Source organism: Drosophila innubila (assembly GCF_004354385.1).
Source record: "Drosophila innubila isolate TH190305 chromosome 3R unlocalized genomic scaffold, UK_Dinn_1.0 2_E_3R, whole genome shotgun sequence".
Classification (NCBI taxonomy): Eukaryota; Metazoa; Arthropoda; class Insecta; order Diptera; family Drosophilidae; genus Drosophila; species Drosophila innubila.
Window position 1 is genome coordinate 7,239,881 of NW_022995380.1, and position 24,614 is coordinate 7,264,494.

The 24,614-nt window shown below is 38.1% G+C and overlaps 3 protein-coding genes across 4 annotated transcripts; 1 reads left to right on the forward strand and 2 right to left on the reverse strand.

The window, feature by feature from the left end:
• Positions 1-643: 643 nt before the first annotated feature.
• Positions 644-2,132, forward strand: LOC117790587. Its single transcript, XM_034630069.1, has 3 exons — positions 644-881; positions 956-1,691; positions 1,748-2,132. The coding sequence occupies exons 1-3, from the start codon at positions 742-744 to the stop codon at positions 1,919-1,921; spliced, it is 1,050 nt and encodes a 349-aa protein (XP_034485960.1). The 5' UTR covers positions 644-741; the 3' UTR covers positions 1,922-2,132.
• On the reverse strand, positions 2,126-21,555 carry LOC117790585 (protein unc-79 homolog). Its single transcript, XM_034630068.1, has 27 exons — positions 21,482-21,555; positions 21,298-21,417; positions 21,070-21,231; positions 19,965-20,135; positions 19,815-19,904; positions 19,570-19,755; positions 18,581-19,276; positions 17,680-18,345; positions 17,345-17,616; positions 17,152-17,253; positions 16,758-16,902; positions 15,770-15,826; positions 14,590-14,669; positions 14,153-14,215; positions 12,287-12,607; positions 12,085-12,233; positions 10,862-11,595; positions 10,144-10,221; positions 7,935-8,202; positions 7,228-7,873; positions 6,958-7,050; positions 5,269-6,528; positions 5,037-5,215; positions 4,822-4,976; positions 3,323-4,035; positions 3,087-3,256; positions 2,126-3,036 (listed from the first exon to the last, which is right to left on the reverse strand). The coding sequence occupies exons 1-27, from the start codon at positions 21,534-21,536 to the stop codon at positions 2,217-2,219; spliced, it is 8,451 nt and encodes a 2,816-aa protein (XP_034485959.1). The 5' UTR covers positions 21,537-21,555; the 3' UTR covers positions 2,126-2,216.
• A 1,856-nt stretch (positions 21,556-23,411) lies between these two features.
• Positions 23,412-24,507, reverse strand: LOC117790361. Of its 2 annotated transcripts, none has more exons than XM_034629792.1 (2): positions 24,204-24,507; positions 23,412-24,155 (listed from the first exon to the last, which is right to left on the reverse strand). In XM_034629792.1, the coding sequence occupies exons 1-2, from the start codon at positions 24,445-24,447 to the stop codon at positions 23,680-23,682; spliced, it is 720 nt and encodes a 239-aa protein (XP_034485683.1). In that variant the 5' UTR covers positions 24,448-24,507; the 3' UTR covers positions 23,412-23,679. The 2 variants fall into 2 exon arrangements, with proteins under 2 accessions (XP_034485683.1, XP_034485684.1); XM_034629793.1 differs by having other exon boundaries at positions 23,412-24,146; positions 24,204-24,506.
• Positions 24,508-24,614: the final 107 nt, after the last annotated feature.

Consider the following 24,614-nt stretch of genomic DNA (forward strand, 5'->3'; position numbering starts at 1 on the left):
AAATGGTTTCTAGACAGCAACAGCTATTGTTCCCCCACAAAAACCGGCCAGCACTGGTGTGGAAGGCTGCCACCAGGTACAAAGGCTGCCACCCTGCAAAATTTGCCAATCTGGTTTGATTTTTTGTACTTAAAAATATAAGTACATTTCCGAATATAGGTGTTTTTCATTTTTGTACATAATTTCGGATTTTTTTTTGTATTTGGTTTGCTAGAATTCATATTTATTTTATTTTTTCAGAATTAAATATTATAACTTCTCTTCCCGAGGGCTGAAGAGCTTCAAACCTTCATTAAAATGTTTTCCTTAATTTTGTCTAATATCGAATTTTTAATTTTCATCAAATTATTAAGTTATTTCAAAGTTATAGCATTTTAAAATTTGCATGCAATTAAATTTAAATTTATCGACTTGGCGCCAGCGCATGAGCATCTCCATCGATATATCGAACTTGGCTAATGTATAGCTAGCTAGTTTTGGCAATTCTTAAAGTTTGTTTGCTAGAAATATTTAAAAAGTGCTTAAAAGCCGGAAATGGGCTGCTTTAAATACATATTAATTTTAAATATATTTGCTATTAACATTTTTCTAATAATATGCAAAAGTGCTTGCAAAAACAAATTTCGATGCTTTCCATCCAGAATCAGATATTTTTGTTCTCTAAAAGTTTTACAACACTGTCAGCAACTTTACTGCGGCGGCAAATAGTGAAATTGCAAGTAAATAACAAAGTAAAATAAAATGAACAGACCTGAGCCACCGCTGAATAGAATACCGGGTACATCCCAGGTCAAGGAAAAGCATAGTAAAGATCTTAAAAAGCTGATGTACCACGAGCTACTGGAAATCAGAGATAGGCAAAGCCACCTCTTGGCATCCAAGTGAGTCAAAAAATGCCAAAAGTTTGATAATATTAAGAATGGCGCATAATGAATGTTATTTCTCTGACGCATAGAAAACGTTTGCAGCAATTGCCAGACAAAGGTAAGCGCATACAGGAGTCCTATGAGAAGTTGCTCGCCGAGATTCAACGTCGTAACGATGTGGAGGAAGCTGCTAATCTACTTGGCGAGCTGAACATTGCGTCCAAAGGCAAGATAACGCTTAACAATCTGGAATGGCATGGCCGCAGCATAGCTGATGACAGTTCCCACATGGACGATGTGCTGGACAGCGATGACGAGCAAGAAATCGATCCGTTGCGTATCATAGCCAAAGGCACAATGCATGAACGTCAAGTGAAAGTGCTACCGCCACCAGCCACACTTATTACTGCTGAGGACTTGGCAGACATGGCAACGTTTAGGTCTCCAACTGAATCACCCGACTCTGCGCTGGCCGATCAGAGCATATCTAGTGGGAAAGAGACCAGTGAATCGATTCCCGCGGAAATAATAGAAATTGATGCTGCCACTTTGGCCGCCAAACGTTCACTGGAAACGGATCAGCATTCACTCTATCTCATTGGCAAGACCGAAGTGCAGGCAACCACAATAGAACGTGAAAAGTTTAAACCCTTTCGCACCACAGTTTCCAATGTACATGATCCGGACAAGGAGCGTTTACGCAAGAAAGGTAAATATTGGGAAAACACAGCAGCAACGCCGCCACTGATACAACACAGAGAGATTCAGTTGGTGCCACTAACGGAATCCGCCAATCTGCAAGTCGATTTTATGCAGAAAGTCAAGGTAAATCCTAATACATTAATTATTTTGTCAACAATAATTAAACTTATCATTTACAGGAACTGCGCGTAGAGCAGGCAGAGCAGCGTCTGGCCAGGCAGAACAAATATCGCGATCCTGTGGTGGAATATCTAATTGAAGGCAAACAAAGGGCTGGCGAAGCCAATGAAGTTCATGATCCAGCAATTTCTGAGAAGGTCGCTAGTGGCATTAATTATACAGTTTACGAATGAAGATTTATTTGTTTTAAGTGCTAGCTGCATTAGGTAAAAAGTTATGAAAGGAAGGATTAGAAATCTTTTAAAATCAATTGATTAATTCAAGTCTGCTCAACCTTTACTTTACTTTTTGTTAATCCTTGAACTGTTTGTGAACTGAAGCTCGGCAATAAGCAACAGATGCTCTACGAATTGAATATTATTATTACAACAAAATGGTTATTAACACTGAACTTTGTATATTTGTAAAACGCAGGTTACAACATCTAATTCAATTCTTTAAGTTGAATAGCTTCTAAGGATTAACATATTAAATAGAGTAGAACTGAGTGGCCGTTGATGCTTGCAATTCGATTTGACCCATTTTAAATTGCAGACGCTGCAACCATTTGAGAAGTGTCTCCGATTTATTTGTCTGTAACTCCTCGTAATCTGGCGCATAATCCCTCACATTCTGGAGGCGCACATGCAGCGTGTCCGAGAGCTGTGTTTGCGACGAGAGGACAGTGCTCCACATGGGCAGCAATTTGCCTAGCACAGTGGAGTTGGTCTCCTTAAGAGCTTCCAGCAGACTGAGGAAGTGCAAATTGACCATCTCGGATAGCTTTGAATTGGCACTCTGGCTTTGAAAGTCGACGCTCGATTGGGCATGTGGATCCTTGTTGACCGGCTTGGCATGTGACACCAGCTGGAGAATGCAGGGCGTCACTTTGGTCCAGAATTCAAAGAGCACACCGAGAGTGCTGCCCTCAGCATTGCTATTTGTATTGTGGGCCATCTGCTCCAAGTAAACTGTCCACAGTTGGCAAAGCGTAAAGGCGTGGAACAACGAGGACATGTGCAACACGGAAGTCTTCGATTGCTCGGCAAATCCCGCAAAGATGACCTGAATGTGATCGGCAATGTGACACGATGCCTCCTGCGGCACAGGCTGTGAGTACGTCACTCCCTGATGCTGATAATGCACACTTGCCACCGTCGGTTGACCCTGTCCAGGTGCCACATTTGTAGGAGGTGGCAGTGTTTGTGTCTCCTGGCGACGTTGCATCAACGCCATGTGGGTAAGAGAGCCGAGCAGCAGCCAGGAGAGTAATCTCATGTGACCTACACACTCGGTGAACTCCTTGGGACTGTAAAGAATATTAGTAAAGTGTATCTGTTAGTCGGCTACACTGCTTACCCCTGCTGCAGTGACGAGGGCGCATTGTTGAGCCAGGGTAGATATCTGGAGACGGCCTTGTTATCCCTCGAGTTGCCACGTGACATCTCCAGTGCCAGATACTGAGCCACAGCTCCTTTGAGCACTCCACCCAAAGTGTCCTCACTTAGGCCATTGCTCGACTGTCCGTTCTTGAAATTCTGCAAAGATGTAGTTTACTATTCAATGGATAACTTCCAATTCACCCAACACCTCACCTTGATCTTGCTTAGGGTGTGAAAATCGGCAAGAAAATCAATGACATCATTAATGTATTGCCTCAAACAGTCTGCCGCATTTGTGGTCAGAACGGGAGCCGCATCCGGCAGACCGGGGAGAGCACCAGGTGGCAAAGTTCCGCCTGCATCGAGCAACACAAATCCAATGATCATCAGCAGATTGTGATCGGGTATATTGGACTTGAACTTGAGCGCTTGCACAAATTCAAAGATCATTTGACGGCACAGTAAATTCTTGTCTCGATCCTTGCTAAAAGAGCGGGTGTTGAGCGTGCACAGATCGTAGATGGTCTGGTACTCCAAATTAGTGTGCTGCACGCAATATGCCATGATCTTGGAGTAGGGATCGAGTAAGGTTTTCGGCACACAATTCAAACGTAAGGTGGCAACTATTAAATCCAACATATACTCGGTATTGCTCATGCTGGGCATGATGACGATGACCTGACGCAGCAAGGATTCCATAGCCTGCATGGCTTGTGACCAAACGGCTAGACCGACTCCCGCCTCGGCTGGAACACACTGTAGATACTCGGCCATGTTGCGAAAGATCACGGGCAACTGGTCAAAGGGTAGCGCCTTCTTTGAGGTCAACGATTCGCAGACCATGTAAATGGGACTTGTGGCATTTAAGTCTTGGAAATCCTGCAACGCCTTTGCAATGCTGCGAAAATGATTGTGGCGTATCTTAACTAAAAATCAGAGCAGATGAACAAGTTAATGGTTATTCCTTTGATTGAAGTTGTTTAAATATCATTATCGGATAGAAAGATAAAGTAGTTTTTTAACTAAAAAGAAAAAGTTCTTACAAAATAAAATTGAATAATATACACCATTTTTATTTATCAATCAACTTAAAATGTCTATCGTTCATAAGATAAAATTTAAAGATTGATATTACACCTTGAAAATTCCATATCTAAATAAAATTTAAAACGTGGCGTATCTTAACTAAAAGTCAGAGCATATGAAAAAGCTAATGGTTATTCCATCGATTGAAGTTGCTTAAATATATTTTCGAATAGAAAGATAAAATAGTTTTTTAATTAAAAAAAAAATAGTTCTTACAAAATAAAAATGAATAACATAAAACATTTTTATTTATCAATCAACTTAAAATGTCTATCGTTCATAGGATTAAATTTAAAGAGTGATATTACACCTTAAAGATTCCATATCTAAAAAAAAATTTAAAACGTTTAAGTTGAAAGTTCTGGTCCTTTATATGTTAAAAACATTTTTTACAAACCCCGATAGAACCGAATCATATTCATAAAGATTTAAATAAGATTTTCGGTAGTAAGAGAGTAATTCAAAAGTGCTTAAAAAAGTGTTATTAAAAAAAAATATAGAATATGTGTTATTAAAAAAAACCTTGCCAAAACCAAATTTGCCTATGTTGTTGTAGATGTTGTCTTAGAGCTCACTTGAACAGTTAAATTTCTCAAAGGAAAATATTTGAGTCTGGGGAAACTTACTTTTCATTTGGGTTTGAAAGACTTGCAAAAAGATGCCATTGGGTGCCAGCTGATGGAGCACACACCTTATGAACTGCAGGGCTACAGCCTGGGCGCTGCTGGCCAAAGGAAGACCATTCTCCCCCTGCCAGGCGTGTGTGCCGCTCAAGCAGATGCTGCAATAAGTCAAATAATTAAAAAAGTGTCTTTTTGATAAGGTCAAGAGTAAAATTTACCGGGATGTTATGGTCAGTATCTCAGGCAGGAAGGGTGCTGCCATGGCCGGTTCACGGTGTATAAAGGTGCCCAGTATGACAATCAATATGCCAATCTCCTCATCCGTGTACTCCTCGATGACGGCACCGCAATCCGAGCAGCGCTCCACGATGGTGTAGTCACCAACCCGTCGGGAGCTCTACATAAGAATAGGATTAGATAAATTTGTAGCTGTAGAGATGCTTTACTTACGCCACGCTGTGTGTTTGCCGATGTGTGTGTGGTGTGTCCATTGGGCATCTCGGTTGCCTCATCGCCTTCCTCATCGTGCTCCTCAGCCGGCACGAAAGGAGGCGGTGGCCAGGAACCGGCATAACGGGAACGTATATCTGGTATGGCATTTGTGTCCACATTAAAAGGCGCCAGTTTCTGTCGTGGACGCTTAATGCTGTTGTTGGATATGGCTGATGGACCAGCCAACGGCTGTTGACGCTCCACAGGCGGCTGCTTTAAGTCCTGGCTGACATTCTTGAGTATAGAAGTGTGTAGATCCTGTTGAGTCTGCGGCTGGGATTGGGATTGCGCTTGAGACTGTGTTGTGGTTGTTTGAGCTACAGTTGGAGCATTTGGATTGGGTGGGGATTCGAGGGCAACCTGCTTGATGAGGCGACGTGGCGAATTGTTGCGACTGCTGGCCGTGACATCATCCTTGGTGCTCTCCGACACATCCAAGCTATCCTGCTTGAGATGACTGATGTCCGGCAGATTGAGTCCATCTCGCACACGCTCCACTAACGTGGCGACTGTGTCCTGGGTGCCAATGGGAAGTAGTCGCTCCGGTGTCGGAATCTCCAGTGCGGCAATGCTCTTTGGCGGTGGCAACAATCCCGCGTCCACTTCATCACGTGGATTGGGCATAACGCTCATCTTGGACAGCGGTGAATCTGGCGAGCCATAAGTTTTATCCGTCCTCCTCAGCGATTTGGCTTGTGACTTTTTCTCGCGACGCGCTTCATCAGCTGACGAACTGGATGTTCCCGCGCTGCATTCCACAATAGTCTTGTGGTGTCCAATTGGCTTAGTTGCTCCAGTTGCTCCAATTGCTGTAGCGGCATTGCCACTATTTGTTGAACGACTACCGCTGCCACTGTTGGAGCCGGGCTTACTCGTGCTTGGAGTGGGCACATCCTGCAGTGCTCCGAGTGCCTTTAGATGATTCGTGGCAATCGCTGCAAACATTTTCGATGTCGATGCAGCTGCAATGTCCAGGGACTTATTGCGAACGGTGACCGCTCGATGCACATCAACCGGAGGACTCACAATTGCCGTCTCCGTTGTCTCCGGCCCAACGAGCGGTGTGACAATCATTCTCACTCCTTCCTGCAGACTGTGGCGTGTGTGTGTGGTTACCACGGTGGTGCTAACCGATTCACTTGTGCTGCCCTTGATCTTGGTGGTGTATGTGTCACCAGTTTTGGTCGTGATCATCGATTTGAGTGACTTACTAGATTTCTGCAAAACAACGCTTTAATTGGTGCTAGAAACCTTAACAAGACCTCGACTTCATAAAAAATCATGGAAATTAATCATCGTAAGTTATATTATTTAATAATATTAATTTGATGATTTTCAAAAAATTTCATCAAATATAATTATTATTATAACAATTAATTAATTAAGCAATATTCGGAAATCGGTAAAGTTATGGCAATCTGAAGTTTTTAAAAAGGCGTTAAGAAAAAACGAACAGTGATGGACAAATATTGAATTTTCCAATTTTGATCCAGAATCAAATAACAGTTGCGATGTCGAGTTTTCATGATAGTCAGCTCGATAGATCGTCAAATGATCGAGTCATATCATTTTAAAATCGCTTCCTTATAAGTTAATTTTCACAAATCTATAAAACATTATCTATTCTGAGGATTTAGTTAGTATTACCTCCTCCGTGTATTCCACTGTACGACGAGTGCGCAATGAGTCCATTTTGGTGGGTAGAATATCCTCAAAATTTATGGTGTCATCAAAAGAGCCCTGGGAGAAAAATACAATAATATTTTCAAATGATTTTAAAATTATTTGTCAATTTTTAATGTCAATTAAAAAAGTTTATTATTTTTTAAAATCTAAAATCATAATTTAAAAAAGAAATTACTAATATTAATAAATAGATAAAAAAATAAAATACACATTCGATTGTAGTACTCTTACCGGAGCACTGCTGCCATGAAGTGTACTGTCTGAGAGGTCGCTTTCTGGTATGGCCACCAGCTCGGATTCGGTTTCATCCGCATCCAAGCTGGAATCGTTGTATTTGCGGAAAGCGTGCTGTAACTTTGGAGTAAAGGCGACATTTTGACCCTTGCTCTTTGATGCGGCGCTGGTGCCTTCGGATGGAAACATGGGACTGGCGGGGGGACTGGCATCTTTATCGTCGGGATCTGTACCGAGGGACGGTTGGCTAACGTCACGCGATCTGGCTGCCCCGCCAACACCCTGAATATCCAGAATGGTTGTGGTGGGAAGTCGTCGACATTGATGAAAATGTCCTCGCAGACTGTTCATAATCATGCGAATGGCCGAGATGACATAACCACTCAGCGGTGGTTGGGTATAGGAGTACTTATAGAGCACCACCAGGAGCGTAAAAAGCCAATTCCGACGGGGATATTGTTCCAGATGCCACAATGAATAATTAAAGACAATATTTTGATAGGATTCCCCCGAAGTGTTTGTCGGATTGGGAGCATATAAAATAATTTGCATAACTGAGGGTAATATGAGACCTCCAATCAAATGATTCTGATCCAAGACTTGAGGAAGATTAGCCAAAAATGCATTAAAGACAGCCGATACTCTACAATAAGTGGATAACTTGAAACATTATAATAATCTTTAAGGATATACTTATGATTTACCTTAATGAATCGGGCGTGGTATGGAAGGTCTTGTCGATTTGATTGTGACCCAAAAGCAAGAACAAATGCTTCAATACAATATTCTGGGTTCTTGTTATAGGTTTATCTTCAGATGGGAACGCCTGATCTGTACGGGACATAAACTGCATCAGCATAAAAACCAGCAAATGGATTGTCTCCCGATCGGATTCCTCCAGTTCCGTAATGCGACTAAGCAGCCCAATCAAATTATCATCATTAAGTCCGCCTAGCGAATGTATATGTCCATCTAAATGGGATTTATTACAGATTGTTAGACTTAATAGAATTGATATATGTATTTTAGATGTCGAAGGGAAATAACACCGAATTTATAATTTTTCTTTGTTTTTGTTTTTGGTTTTTTTTTCGTACAGCCACATGCCAATTGCACAAATAGATTGAAATTGATTGATACAGATATATAAGTAAGTATATATATATATATATATATAGATATACATAAATATATATACTGTTGTTTGTGTATGTGTGTGTACGAGTATATATACACAAGTGTTTTTTGAGTTTTTGGAAAATTGATCGAGTTATTTTGGACAGAGAGTTGAAGTTTTTTACGATGATAAGTTCACAATAGATGTTGAGAGAGCATACATACCAGTTCGAAAGGGTACACGTAAAATGATTTTGATTTGTGTGTGGAAAGCAATATATTACATCGATCGGCTAAATACAAAGTTAACACTTAAGACACATTTATTCAAATAGTTACATTAGAAATAACATAATAAATTATACAAATAAAAGATATTTAAACTAAAAGTTTAAAGCAGCTACTTCATGTTGTAACTCCATGAAGAGCCTTCATAGTGTAAAGCTTGAGTTATTGAGAATGTTTGTTAGTATTAGATTATTTAAAATTTTATTTGAAAAATCATTTCTTCAAAAGATTGTACAACCACCCTATTAACATAACTGTTATGTATCATATTAAGAACTAAATTCAAATTAAAATTTTTCATGCAGTGTGCCAAACATTTTCAAGTATAAATAATTATAATTATCTTTATAAAAAAGGAATATCTAAAATAGAATAATTTAAATGACAATTAAAGTTTCAATTGTTTTTGAAGCTCAAGAAAAGTGCCCAATCTGAATTTATCGGAATGGATGATAAAATTGAAAGTTCATAGCAAAAGCTGAGAGTTTGGCCAAGCCAAGTCTTATAATTATATGATTCACCAATTCGGATAAACTTCTTTTTGAAAAAATTAGAGTGGTTTTATATAACAAAATCGTTCAGAATCTTTAGAATAAGTTATTATTCTTAAGATCTCTTAAAAAATCATAGATAAATCGAAATTTTGTGTATGATATAAAACAACATAGACAATTTACAGTTAACACCATTTGGCGATCAATGAGGAGAAGGGACAACAACAGATAACAAAGACAACAGAAGGTTTCATTTAGGTAAAGTGGACACACATGCTCTACCACCTACCTGGATTGGCCGTGGAGCTGCCCGTGGTGCCAGCAGTGTTGGCACCCGGATGTGGAGCGACATCACAAGTGCAGTGCATGGGATAGGCCAGTGCCGAGGGACTTGGACTTGGAGCAGGTACCGCCGGCTGTGGCGGCAAGAGATTTGGGGCTGAGGGATGCTTTTGAAAGTGGGAATGAAAGGATGTGGCAAAGGTATGTCCCGTTGTGGAGCATGATGTTGATATGCCGGCTGTAGAAGTAGCTGCTGTTGTTGTTGCTGTTGTAGTTGCAACAATTGTTGTCACTGTTGCTGGATGTTGCACTGAAGTTGTTGTCGTGAATGTTGTTGTCAACTGATGAAAGGGTTGTTGGCCTGCTTGGGAGCGCAACAATGTCTCCGCCTCCTGCAGCGTGGGCATTGGACTATGATGACTAGGCGGTACGCAATGCACTAAATACTGGTGACTTTGACTATGAGCCGAGGCAAACGTCGCTACTTGTGCACTACTACCAGCTGAATGTGAATATTGATGTGAATGTGGATGTGGATGTGGATGAGGATGTGGATGTGTATGCGTATGTGGATGGTGTGTGTGTGGATGACATTGATGTTGGTGATAGGAGAATGCTGTTGTATGGTGTATGGGACAGGGGGGCAGGACTACTTTCGATCGTGTATGCAATGGATTACTAGATGTAGCTGTACTGGCATTTTGATTGCCACTACTGCTGCCTAGGAACTGACCCAATCCAAAACGCGAGGTCTTCCTCTTAAGTATGGGTGCCGATACTTGACGGCTGTAGATTTTCTCCTTTTCCGGCACTGCAATGTAACAAGAATTTAATTTATAACCTCCAAAATTGTTTTATATAAATATTTATAATTCTACTCGTTATTTAAAAAATAAGTAAAAGGGCATATTTTGTTCGTTTAAATGTTTGTAACAGGGAGAAGGAGACATATCCGACCCAATAAAGTATTTAAATTCTTGATCAGCATCAACAGCCGAGTCGATATAGCCATGTCTGTCTGTCCGTCCGTCTGTCCGTCCATCCGTGTGAGCGCCTAAATCTCAGAGACTATAAGAGATAGACATACCAAATTAGACACGCTGATTTCAATGCCATTAAGGCAGGTCAAGTTAATTTAAATTTTTTACGCGCCCCTTGCAACCACGCAAATCGCGAAAACCATCACAGATAATACGTTTTTAGGGGTAATAGACGTTATCTATTATTATCTATTATCCCACTTAATCGCAGCAAGATCGGACAAGTAGAACAGCAGTAATAGCTAACCAAAGTTATTAAAATTTAAGGCAATACGATTATATAGTAACTACTTTAAAGTACTTTCATACATACTGAAACAAATAACGGTTGTCCTATATTCGGGATCTCGACTATAGCCTTTTTGACTAGTTTTTATTTTTAAATCGCATTTAATATAATACGATACTTACCAAACTTGGAGTCCTGACGTGGCGCCATGCTGGCGGGAGCAGACATGGTCCTCTTGTAGGGCCACTTGGTGCCAAAGGAGGCACTTAAAGTTTTGGCCATGCTGCCGCTTGTATCTGACTGGCTTAAGGCCTCCCGAGCCTTTAGTATCTTGGCTGAAAGTGCCTCGCTGCCATTGTCGGAATTACGCAAATCTCGCAAATACGAAATATCTCCACACTTCTCTAGATTAATTTGCGCCTCCACAAAGAGCGTATCGAAGCGATTTAGAAAGAATTCCCAACCGAGCATTTTGCGATCGGATAAAGAATTGTGGAGCTGATAGACAGACTGCAGGACCACGGGTCGATCAACAATAAATAGATCGAATTGTGACTCCAAGCAGAAGAGCAGTGACCGTATTGCCGTATCATGTATGGTTCCGATATATAAAGTTGCCCGCTGCGCCACATACACATTGATGTCATCCATGCTGGCAATTAGATGACAGAAGGCGGTTGCCAATGCCGTTTGCAGTCCCACCTCGGAACGCAGCGGTGTCGAATCCATAAAACGTGTAATTACGGTTACTCGTTCCACTGCTGTGAAGCGAACCCGCCAATCGACATCGTGGAAGGCTTCCTGCACCACACGCCAAAAAACGTCCGATCCCAGCGGCAACGTGATGCAGTGCAGCAACAACGGCACACACACCTGACAGATGTGCGAGTGCTCCGCATTGCACAGCTCCCAAAGGCTGAAATGGATATTTTAATTTAAGAATTGATTCATGAGAAATGCTGTTCGCACTTAGTAAAATAATATTATTTTAAAATCTTTAAAGACTTATTGAAAATTAAATTCAAATGTGCAATAAAGATTTACTAATTTTAAAATTATATCATTCAATATTTTGTAAAGCTTAATTCCATATTATTATAATGTTTTTGTATTTTAACTTAATTATGGACAGGAATTGCCCACAATAGATACAATTAAAATAATATTTTAATAAAATGGTAAACAAAATTAATATAAATTAATATTAAGGTAATTTAAAGCTAAAATAAATGAGATAAAAAAAATGAGATTGAGTATTTATGTTGTTCTTAAATTTAAATGCTTTTAAAAATTGCTTGTATTAAAAAAAAGGTTTTAATTAAAATAATGTTAAAATATTTTAGAATATTAAAAAAAATCAAATTTTTAAATCAAGACTGCAAACTATATCTATCCATTCACTCACTTTTTGATCAACAAATTCTCCTGGCACCAAATGAAGAAACCACGTTGCTCCCGAGCTGCCTTCGCCAAAGCATCGCCATGTAGAGCCATCGTCTTGAGGCATTGCAGGACATAGTAAAGTATCTCCGGCTTCTTGATTGTGGGTATCTCCTATAGAAATATATGTAATAAATCTATAGCCTACAAATATTACCCAAACATACCGTTAGCAGCTGGTGTATATATTGCAGTGGTTGGGGTAACTGATCGAGTGTAAATTTAAACTTGCCCACCGAAGTGTGCCAGAAATCATCGCTATCTTCTTCCTCCTCATCATCGTCGGATCCACTGCCATTCTCACCGCCGCCAGCTGTGCTGCCATTGGCACCATTTTCACCCATAACAGATGCCTTGGTCACACTGACATTAGCACTGCCTACATCCGCATCGGATAAAGTTATAGAGCGTGCTATGGCCCGATCTGTGGGCAATATGGAGGCCAGATCGAGTTGCTCTGAAACGGTTTCTACCGTCGCCGTCATGATCTGCATTAAATAGCAAAAGAATTTACATTGCGGCGAATCTTTGTTTCTGTTCCCACATTTATAACATCATTACGTCATATTTACACGTTATTTTACATTTGATGTACGGAAGTACAGCTGAGATTACATTCTTTATACTTATTACACATGGAGACAAATGCGATCAATTGCACGCTTCAACTTACACATCCATTATATCATGTTTTTTGTAGAATAATTTACATAAATAATTTACATAAAAACATGTAAAAATTGCATAAAATGGTTAAGTTACGATAATTTGTGCATTAACGGTATTATTGTACATTTCTTATTAGGTTGTAAACTGTTTATTTTTTTTTTTGGTGTGTGTTATTTAATTATTTTGACGGTGCTGGTACACGGAGCATGCTCTTCAACAATGATCACAAATGAAAGTTGTGAAATTAAAATTGATTTACGTGTTAAAATAGTATTAAAAAAAATTAACGTAATATTTACATAACTATGTAAAAAAATATATGGAAAAAGATTCGAAATTTATTTTAAAAATAAAATGTACATGTAAGGTAAGTATAAAATATTAGAAATTTTCATTTACGATCTTTCCGTTTGCGAGTACTTCGTAATTTATATTCACACACATACAAGATACTTTGAGACACGAATAAAAAACAAAAGCTTGAAATCAAAATAATTAACAGATAATTAAAACATCTACAGTCTTAAATCTATTTTTTTAATTCACATTGTTAACCTAATATAATAAAACCTATAAGATCTATTTATTAAAAATGTTGTATAAATGCCTATCAAAGACGTAGCAAAACGAAATTTTTAAATTTTTTCCTGACTTTAATTTTTATTAGTTTACTACATCTGCTAGAATATCAAAACGCTTGCAGATGGAAAATCATTTAAGTGCATAAAGTTCATCTCTGATCAGTTACTGTATATTCCACATACCAAATCTAAGTTTCTTTTTAATCAGACTATTTTTTAAAAGACTTTTGCTCTTCGTCACATTCAAATTTGAAATTTCATTTAAAATGCAAATACTAATAGCAAAACATGTTCAAACACATGTGTGTATATCTGCAAGAGTATTTAAACTTCGGCAATCCGAAGACAACTACTGTATCTTATATTTGATTTAAGCATTTTTGCTATCTAAAATTTGTAATGAATAATTAGACACTTGTATTCATGAAATTTTAAGCTCTATTTGGTAAAAATGTTCAGTTTTGGCTTATTTAAAATGAAAAGAAAATCTAAATGAATGTGTGAAGAATTTTAGTAAGCAAATAGAAAATAGAAAAAACACGCTGTACAATTTATATACACTTAACACGAAGAGTACAATCTTGTTTTATATATAGTAGATAAAAAATATATTAAAATCGAAAAGCTGACAAATAGAAAGAATCGAATACGAATATCGAATTGTTTGAGGGTTTCGATTGCTTAATCAGTCAAATAATACAACTAATATTTAAAAAAAACTGTATCACGTTTTATTGGTTTTATTTTTGGGTTTTTTTTTTTGTTAATGAATGCACAAAGTACCTCGTCTGTGGCGTGAACTTTTCTCAATTCATTATTATCAACTGAATGCCCATTTTCGTTATTCTATAAAAATATATAAAGAAATGAAAAGTTTTGTAGAATTGTTGAAACGTTTCTTTTAATTTTTCAAATATTTTCTGACCGAAATCATAAATTTGAAATTCGAATATGAAATGAACCGAAAGGTAACGCAATTTTCACTTTAACTTAGTATTGTTCTGTTGCTGTAATAAATTATTTGAATATTCATAATAATTATATATATAGTTGAATAATTGGGATGTGTTGTGATTTATTATACCTACTTAAAAGCATAATATATTCGGTTTATTTATTATAATTGTTCTTATTGTGGTAAAGTGTTTATAACTAAAGAAGTTAACATATTTTATAGGGCTTCTAATATTCATTAATTTTTTTATATTTGAAATACATACGGAGCAAACGTGGGGCATATGGACGAGTACACCGCCCACAGAGTGGGGCTCAGGTTGAGGTACGGCCACTGGTACAGGACCTTGTTAAAGAAAACAGTAAGTATACATATATAAGAAGATATAGTTAAGATTAGTAATCACTTGAATCTGGCTGTATGATATGTGTATTAGAACTTTTGCTAGAAATAAAATCAAAATTATTTAAGTGGACAAGTTAACGCATGACATTCAACTAATGGGGCATGCATCCAAGTACATACACATACGTAAATTCCTAAAAAGGTCATTCAAATGTCATTTATCATCGTATTCCCAAATTTCACTGAAAAATATTTCATGCAGTTTTCGAAATTTCATTAATTTTCTATTTCCAATCAAGGGGTACGGGCGTGTGTGTTTTGAGTTTAAAAAAAAATTTCAGGGCGAAAATATAATCGTAAGGAAGAGCGATAACAACTCTCTTATAGTTATATGAAGTAAGTTCGTTTTTGGATGGTGTTTCTCCAAATTATACATTTTTTAGACAAAAATAATACTGATCTATTTCCGCGAGACTATCACGGAAATAGTTTAAATATTAAATGTGTTAAACTGTTATCTGGGATGCTCGAGGACTTAAAACTCTCTTAAACTCAACACACACACAGACGCATCAATGTAATAAAGAATTCGAATTCTAATAGAATAGGTTCTTTTTAAAAATTAAAGATCAACGAAATGTATACAAGGCACGCTGGCTACTGGAAGACGTTGTTGTGTTTTTGGTGGAGATCGCATTTGTGTGTAGAGTTGCGAGTATACCGAACCGAAATATAATTGAACTAAATTGAGCAAATGGGGATAGTTTACTACGAGTACGATCATCTATTTAAAAGCTTTTGATGCTAAATTATGTATATGTATTCTAGAAAGCTAAACAGAGATAGAGGTGAAGTGTCGAGTGTCTGTTTTTGTTACAGAGGTGTACTATGATAGATATGTATGTGGTTAAGTCTTATCTTGTATATTTGGTGTATAAAATATTGAAATTGGAATTGCAACAAAATCTTTTTGTAATTGATTAACAAAATGTTAATAATGTAATGTGAATATTTGTTAATTATTTCAATTTTGTGTGTATTTGAAATTGTTTTGTTTTTGTTTCTTTAACGAATGAAAAATTTGCTTGTTGGTGCATCACCTGCCATTATAATAATTTTTCCATCGTCTGAAAAGAATTGATCTAGCTTAAAGATATCTGATAATGATTGATAGATTGATAAATTTAAGTTTTTTTTTAGTATTTTTGATGAGTAGTTGGCGTTCGTTTGTTATTGTTATTGTATATAGTAGAATATCAAAAGTTTATTCATCGTATTCATCGATTGATCGATAGATATGTCGATAGATCGACAGTGTGTGACAGTGATAGACAGACAGTTGGTACGCGCGAGAAAAGTGCGTGTGCGAGCGAGACAGCGAGCGATCGAGTTTGTTTTTATATAGTAGACGCGTTGAAGATGTTAGAGATAGAGAGAGAGAAAGATATACAGATACAGATATATATTTATGTAGAGAGAGATAGCAAGATAGACATATAAATTAAGCCAAATTAGTTAAAATGGAAAATGTTTAATGTGAATAGCTTGGGGTTTTTTTTTATTACGATCGTAACGATCTAATTAATTTAGCTAAATATATTTCAAGTGTTTTAAGATGGTGTATTATAAGACTCGGCCTTGTTTAATCTGGTTAAGTAGTTCGGAGTTCGGGTCTGATTCTGGAGTCAAGAACTTGGTGTTATATTCAAACTGTTTACAGAGCATAGCAAGTGCAGTTTAAGGTAACTAGTTTCAAAGTTTTGGAATTGAAATGCGCTTTAAAAGTGGCTTTTAGACTAATTTAGTTGTACACAAGATACGTCTTTCAAAGGACGTCATAAATACCATTCATTAGCCCGCATATAGTCCAGGCAATGAAACGTACAGGCTACGTTATCTACAATTTTGGGTGACTTTGATTGTTACGGTTACTTTTACGGTGGATAGTTACGAGTACTTTATTTATAAAGGTGGATTGAGGGATCTCTTGATTATAGAACTTTCGACTTTTCGTCAAATAGTTTACATTCGAATTTGTCTTTATATCAAATCAACTAAGAATGCGAACTCGGACAGGGTTGGGCTTACCTGCAAAACCGCCGAGTGGACCAAGTGGTATTGGTAGTGGTGCCATTGAGAGGGAGACATCGCGATCCCGGGACTTCTCCTTATCCGATTCAGGCGGAGATTTCCGTGACGATTTCTCCTCTTCGATGATGTCCTCAATGGGCACCTTTGAAATTGAAATTCAGTAAAGCCGATTTATTAAATATCGAAAAAAAATATAATTCGCAGCATCATCTTGATGTCAATTTTGGCTGGCTTTGATTTTTAAACCAAAATTGAATTTAACTTATTATGTAAAAAAGCTAGTTATGGATTAAACCAATAGTGTTTGTGACCAGGCTATTAATTTATAAGGATTTCCTTGTAGCATTAGGAATTTAGAGAATTAGCTAAATGTTTAAATAAGTACACTTACATCGGGAGGTCTAACGGGATTCAATGGTGCCATGAACTCAACTAGTTTGGTGGACAACTGATGCCACATGGTGGATGCTTCACAATAAGCACACTCCGCTACCTAGAAAGGGATTTAATATCATAATAGTGCGATTTTTTTTTTTTTTTTTTTTTTTGATGAATGGTTTTTAAGATTATCAATCTCAGCTCACCTTGAGAGCACAGACATGACTACTTAGACCCACTCGGGCGGCAGTCACCATGCATTTGATGAGACGTGACACATTTTCGCAGACGCTCGTGTGGATGCCCATGTGCTGCTCCACATCCTGCAGTTCCATTTGCTTGAGCAGAATGTCCAGCATGAGAATGCAACAGGTGAGATTGTGCTCAGCATCGGTTGAGAATTCCGTGTGTCGATTTGTAGGTGCCTCATCATCCGATATGGCCGAGGTATTGCCTGAATCGTCCTCCACGACAGGGGCTGCCGGATGATATAGAACTAGCATTAGATTTGCTTCATTAAAATAAGCTGTTTTCTACTCACAAATGGAGCTGCGTCTAGGTGGATTGGCCATGTCAGCCTTGCTCTCTTTGCATGGTGTCTTTGGTGCCTTGGCCTGCAGCGGATCCTTTGCCTGCGGATCCTTCTCTTTTTCTCGCATCAATTCGTGCTGTATGCCATACTTCATGATGCGAACTCCATCCCCAAACATGGCAAAGAGCTGGACCAGTGGTATAAGTATCTCAAGTTTGGTGAGTATCTGGAGCCAGTGCAGCGCCTGTTGTTGCACCTTGGCCGTTGTCTTCTCAAATCTTATGGCCACAAAATTGTACATGGTCTTTGCATCGAATCCGAGTGGAGACATTTCTGGATCTAATATTTTGCTAAGAACAATCTTAAGCTCGTTTAGTTCCTTTTCGGCCACATCATTGGTAATGGCTTCCATCCAGTGTGGCATAACATAGTCCCAGATCTCCGAGGTGATCACCTCGTAGGGCACCAAGCAAATCAGACGCTGAAGCCCCTCCTTAAGGTGACTGGTGCGTGATGCAAGCGTCTCCCAGTGGCCACCTACACGTCCGTATTCCGGTGGATGCGGAAGCAGACAGGAGATGAACACGTTATAATGGATACGACAAATCTCCTTTAACCAGTTGCAAACATGATCCACTTTTAACTTCTCAATGGCGCTCTCAATTTGACCAGCAGCTTTGTATATTTAACACAATTAAAATTATTTTAAGAAGTGGGAAGAAGTGTAGAGAATATTATGTATATTAAAAATTAACGCTACACGTAAGTTTGCAAAAATCTAAACGAGCTCTTATTCCAAATTAAGAGCATCTAGCTCTTATAGTTTAAATCGGTGTTATATATCACCGTTTGTACACTATATCAATGGGCGAAAAGTTTAATTAAAATTTTATAATTTTTGTTCACTTACCATCGTAAGAATAAGCTGTGACATGAAACCAGTGAAAGAGCATGCTAAGAATCCTGCCCAGAACCTCGACTGGAGTATCTGCAGTGGGAGTGCAGCGACCCACAAGCAACCAGATGCCATATCGCCCCAGCATTTGTCGTTCCTCGAGTGAAATATTATCAGGGGTTAAGACATATCCATTTTTTTTGGCCTCCGATGATGACTCCTTGCCTGGCTCAAAGTTCAATGGTTTGGCCTCACGCAACAAACTGACCACTGACTCGACCATATGCATTTGCATCTCTGGATCCATTTGCCAGGCCGGCTGTAGGCTACGATGTACAACATGATCACCACCACGGCGAGAGTTATGACGATTGCTATGACATTGAGAGCAGTATCGAATAGGATGGTTGCCATTATAGCTGGCACATTCCGTGGAGAAACATATGGAGAAAGCGGACTTCTCATTGGAGCGACAATTTTTGTTCTCACACACCATTGACACCTGCTGCATGGGATGAAGTATATCGCCAAATTCGAGATTTGCATGTTCCCGATGTATTTCATTGGCGCACTCAATGCATAGATACAAAGGCGGAGGACAGTCCGGTGCATAGGTGATGCTGATGCTATGATCATAGCATACCTTGGCTGCCTCAGCATTTCCAGCATTGGGGCAATGTTCACGCTGACAGGTGAAGGGGACCAAGTCGTCTGTAGGATAAGTATTGGGACAAGGCTCATTAGGATAAATAAATTAAAATAGTGTAAATAATAAAATAGTGTAAATAATGCAGGGAAACTTAATGAACAAATTGTAATCAATTAGTTGTATAAATAAAGATTATAATTAAAAAATTTATTGCTTATATATATAGTTTCTCAATAAAAAATAATAACAAATAATAACTAAATAATTGTTAAAATTAAGATGAACATTAAAATATTTATTGCTTTGTTTCTCTTAGAGAAATAATTTTTCTTAACAGATCTTCATATATACTTACTGGTAAGCTTAGAAAGAAGAACCTTGCGATCGAAAAGATTAGGATCAAAGGCTGGCCAATAGTAAAAGAGCAGCTTGGCAGCCGAAGAACGGGAAACAGCTGTCCCATAGGCCACGACACAGAGTATATCCTTGACCACGTTATGCTTCAGCGTCATCAGGCATTCCAATAGCTGACAGTGATGTGCTGAAAGTATGCATCGGCTTAGATGTGGATATCTATAGTCTATATAGAAGTTGACATACCTGGATTTTTAGAGTACTGCAGGACCATCATGATGACTGAGGAGACCGATTGGCAGGCTTGGCATTCCTGCTCATCGGAACTGCGACGTGCTAGCAAATGTTATACAATACAATAAAAACAGGCAATATGAAAGTTATATTTTAACATACTTATAGTAAATGGCAAGACATAATAGCACAGAGCATTGACAATATCTTGATGCAGGGCTGGCGGCAGAACAGAAATGGTAGAGCTAACTAGATAGGGTAGATTGTCAATAAGATCCTTATCGAGAAATGGTAATATGCAGCTTAGACATTGAAGTAGAGCTTTGCCAAAGACTGAAAGTAAGAAAAATTAATTATTTTATTGTTCATTAGCATTAGCATTAGCATTAGCATTAGCATTAGCATTAGCATTAGCATTAGCATTAGCATTAGCATTAGCATTAGCATTAGCATTAGCATTAGCATTAGCATTAGCATTAGCATTAGCATTAGCATTAGCGTTAGCAATAGCATTAGCATTAGCATTAGCATTAGCATTAGCATTAGCGTTAGCGTTAGCATTAGCGTGGCATTAGCATTAGCATTGGCATTAGCGCATTAGCATTGGCATTAGCATTGGCATTAGCGTTAGCATTAGCGTTAGCATTGGCATTGCGTTAGCATTAGCGTCGTTGGCATTGCATTAGCGTTAGCATTGGCATTGGCATTAGCATGGCGTTGCATTGGCGTTGGCGTTAGCGTTGGCATTGCGTTAGCGTGGCATTGCGTGGCATTAGCGTTAGCGTTAGCATTAGCGTTAGCATTATTAGCGTTGCGTTGGCATTAGCGTTAGCACGTGGCATTAGCGTTAGCGTTAGCGTTAGCGTTAGCGTGGCATTAGCATTGGCATTAGCGTTAGCGTTGCGTGGCGTTGGCGTTAGCGTTAGCATTAGCGTGGCGTTAGCATTAGCATTAGCGTTGGCGTTGCGTTGGCGTTAGCGTTAGCGTGCATTGGCGTTAGCGTCATTAGCGTTAGCGATTAGCGTTAGCGTTAGCATTAGCGTTGGCATTGGCATTGGCATTAGCATTAGCATTAGCGTGGCATTAGCATTAGCATTAGCATTAGCATTAGCATTAGCATTAGCATTAGCATTAGCATTAGCATTAGCATTAGCATTAGCATTAGCATTAGCATTAGCATTAGCATTAGCATTAGCATTAGCATTAGCATTAGCATTAGCATTAGCATTAGCATTAGCATTAGCATTAGCATTAGCATTATACTTACCGATTTGCCCATATTGTATGCAAGGTGCCACATCAATGAGCATAGTAAGAGCATTATAAAGATTTCCATATTCGAGATTTGGATAGGCAGACATGCGTGTAGGATCTTCGAGAGGATCGCGTATAAGATCGTGTGGAGAGGTACGCACATCTTTAAGAACAGCTGTAAATATTTCAATAAGTAAATCATTTGAGCAATTTCTTTAATGTATCTCTAGCTGATACTTACTTAATAGAGTTTGAGAAAAGTATTTGATATTGTTAGCAATATCGACGCCAGAGGGCGCAGGTAAGACATTGTGCAATAAGCGTACATGGTATTCATGAAGGGCTCTTAGTTTTGCCTGAACTATAAATGGAAAAAAGTAAAGAAATCAGAACATGTTAGTTTGAGACTTTTGTGGCATACTTACAGGCGGCAGCGCGAGTGCCCATGTTGATGAGTTGCACCTTGAAGCTGCCAGTCATTATATCAGACAAATCCTTCGCATTGCCGAAACTGCTGCCGAGGGACTTCGCATTCTATAAATAAATAAATATTATAAAATTAAATTATATAATATTTGTAGCTTTAAACATTTCTCTGCATTATGTAATCTGGGACAGCCTATGGTTGATGCTGATACTGCAAAATGTTAAAAAGTACAAAAAATTTCATAAAAAACGGCGTTATTTCATATTTCTGGCTTAGCTAAGAGTACTTGGTTTTGGTTATTCATAAATTTACCTCGAAATTTGTTAGTTTTTTCAATAAATTTGCAATTTTATACAAATTTTACAGCGCACCTTGACCACAAAGAAAAATCTCTATAACTAAATTGAGCTCCGCGTGTGGTGTGTATCTGTGTAAGAATTTCGCTGTTGGAAAATCTGTTGTATGCCACACAATCCGCATGTGTTACTCCTGATTCAACAAAAGTGTTTTAACTTTAAATAAGATCTGTAAAATTTGCACCACACTTAAGAGTTGTATTTTATTTATTATAATTTGTATTATTAATAATTTTTGTAGAGTTTTTATTGGAGTGAGGGATGACCCACTTTTCTAACTGCTGATTAATACTCACCCCTAATGCGGTCCAGAAAACAAAACCAGCTGCAATTGGGACATGCGCATATCCAATGTTTTCTATCGTATTTTCGAGGTTCACGCGATTTTCCGCTTTCCTCCGTCAACAAGTGTTTGTTTTGGTCGGCTCGGAAGGTAAATATTTATATACGTTATCAGCTGGTTTCGATTGGAGTCTGCGCATTTTGTGCCCATTTTTGTAAACATTTTCCAGCTGTTTCTCAGCAAACTCCACAGGTTTTTTTTTTCAGAGAGTTTAAAGTACTCGAAGTTGTAGGTGGTTGTAAACATACCGTAAAATGGTTGTACTTTGTTATATTTTAATGGAAGCTAGACCAAAGAATTATAATAGACTAGCAAGCTAACTGATAATAAATAACTATTAAAACTATATATTGAACACAATTAAAATGTACACGCTGCAGTTTTTTGGTAAATATTTATGTTTCTATCTGGAACTGAAGATAATAATTATTTTTTTAAATTGAAAAAATTGCTTTTTGAAATTTTCACAATAATTTAGAAATGAACGATTTTTATTGATATATATACTTACAAAATAATAATAATTATCTCGGTCAATAATCATTACGAATGAGCATTTTTTAAATTGAAAAAATTGATTTTGAAATGTTCACAATAATTTAGAAATGAACGATTTTTATTGATATATATACTTACAAAATAATAATGATTATCTCGGTTAATAATCATTACGAATAAACAAAACAATAAAACAATAAAAAACATAAAATAAAAATTATTTGTTCTGTTTAATTTTTTGCTCAAAATAAAACTTTAGTTGGAATTTCGCAAATGACTTATTTAATTAAATGTTTAATGCACCAGAAAATTAAACATCAAATGAAACTCTTTAAGTTATACTAGAATTTAGTACAGTTATATAGTTTCAACTCAAGGTTATGTTTGGTTTCAAATTTACATGGTGCTTAACAATAAAATGTATTCTACAATTAAATCGTGAATTTAGCCCAAAGGGAATTTCGTTTTAGGGCTTCACTGAAAAGTGAAAACTTTCTGCACATACATAATTTAAGGGTTGTGCTCGGACTTTTGTCTGGCTTAGACGGCACCTTTTAACCTGGCCAAAAAACAATGGGGAGAAATCTAAACCAAAAGGCACTTTAACACGAGATTTAACTGAACTATGTGAACTGTGCTCGAGGCAAGCTGGAATCGGTTTACAAGCTGTCGACAGAGTGGTAGGGTATTCGATATACCTGCTAGTACACGTGGAGAAGAAATAAATATTAGTACTAACTTGGTAAATGCTTTATTCAACATTCGGGATTTGATTTAAAGCTGAACTGCAGGTGAACTAGTGTGCAAGTGTTACGTCATTGTATGTGTTTATGTGTGTAAGAATATATTGTATAGATTGCGCGTATAAATACACTGATATCTTCAATTAAACATGTAGGCAGTGGCAGAAGGGCAGAAGGCTGGCAGGCTTTTATAAATTGAATAACATCAACTAAATTTTTCCAGGTTTCCAGATAGATTGCGTCCTAATATTTCAACCTAATTTTGAACGGTTTCGTCAAGCGATGGATCGACAATCTCGTCGGAGATTGTAAGAACTTGAACTTCCTCAAGTATTTGGGGTATGCAGTTTCCCGGCTGAAGGTCACCCAACTTTTGTGGCACTACTGTTTTTGTTGCTGATGCCTTGAGATCGTGACGCGATGTTGCCGGTGTGACTGTGGATGCATCTTCCACCTTAATCGGATCAGTTTGTTGCTCCTGCTGTACCTGCTGCATTCCATGACTATCCACCGATTGTTCCGTTGCCGTTGCCGCTGGCTCCTGTTCAGATTCCGCACCCTGACGATTGGCTGCCTTTTGGCGATGGAAAAGCACCTTCCAATAGCTCGATATAGAGGTCTTCAATGTGGGCTTAGCATTTGGCACTGGTCTTTCGACTGCCACCTCCACGGCTGTTGGTGAACTGGATGTGGACTCACCGGGCTCTGTAATGGTCAAATCACCTAAATTCCCTATGAGATGAGAATTGAGATCAAAGTTCTCACAAAATTTGTAATTACCTGTCTTGGATGTGCCCTTTAAGCGTGTCAAGAAACGACTTATGCTGCCGGGCTTGGCTGGATCCTTGTTAGCCTCCTCCTCTGTAACCTCGCCGGCTTCTGCGTTGATGTCTTGACTGGAATTTGACTTTTTGCCTAACTTGAAAAAACGTTTCAGCGAATTGGATTTATGTCCGGTTGTATTCTGATCTGTGGGTGTCTGGTTCTCGGGTTCGGCGAGCGGTACATCTTGAAGGTTGGACATTGTGCAACCACTTGAATTTTTCAAAATTTTTATTTATTTACTGCTCATTGACGTACGAAATAAAAATGAGCCTGGTTCAATCGTTTTCTGTTTGGCATTACCTTAACAAAGTCTTTAAAGTCATAGCCTACTGTGTTTCAGTTTCTGCTGTTGGCATTTGAAAATTT

Coding starts and splice junctions, on each gene's coding strand:
- LOC117790587 (XM_034630069.1), top strand. CDS start 742: ATGAACAGACCTGAGCCACCGCTGAATAGAATACCGGGTACATCCCAG. Junction 882..955: donor AGCCACCTCTTGGCATCCAA/GTGAGTCAAAAA, acceptor TCTGACGCATAG/AAAACGTTTGCAGCAATTGC. Junction 1,692..1,747: donor ATTTTATGCAGAAAGTCAAG/GTAAATCCTAAT, acceptor TATCATTTACAG/GAACTGCGCGTAGAGCAGGC.
- LOC117790585 (XM_034630068.1), bottom strand. CDS start 21,536: ATGACTGGCAGCTTCAAGGTGCAACTCATCAACATGGGCACTCGCGCT. Junction 12,608..14,152: donor AAGTTCACGCCACAGACGAG/GTACTTTGTGCA, acceptor TATTTAATGCAG/ATCATGACGGCGACGGTAGA. Junction 12,234..12,286: donor ATATACACCAGCTGCTAACG/GTATGTTTGGGT, acceptor ATATTTCTATAG/GAGATACCCACAATCAAGAA.
- LOC117790361 (XM_034629792.1), bottom strand. CDS start 24,447: ATGTCCAACCTTCAAGATGTACCGCTCGCCGAACCCGAGAACCAGACA. Junction 24,156..24,203: donor AAAGGGCACATCCAAGACAG/GTAATTACAAAT, acceptor CTCATCTCATAG/GGAATTTAGGTGATTTGACC.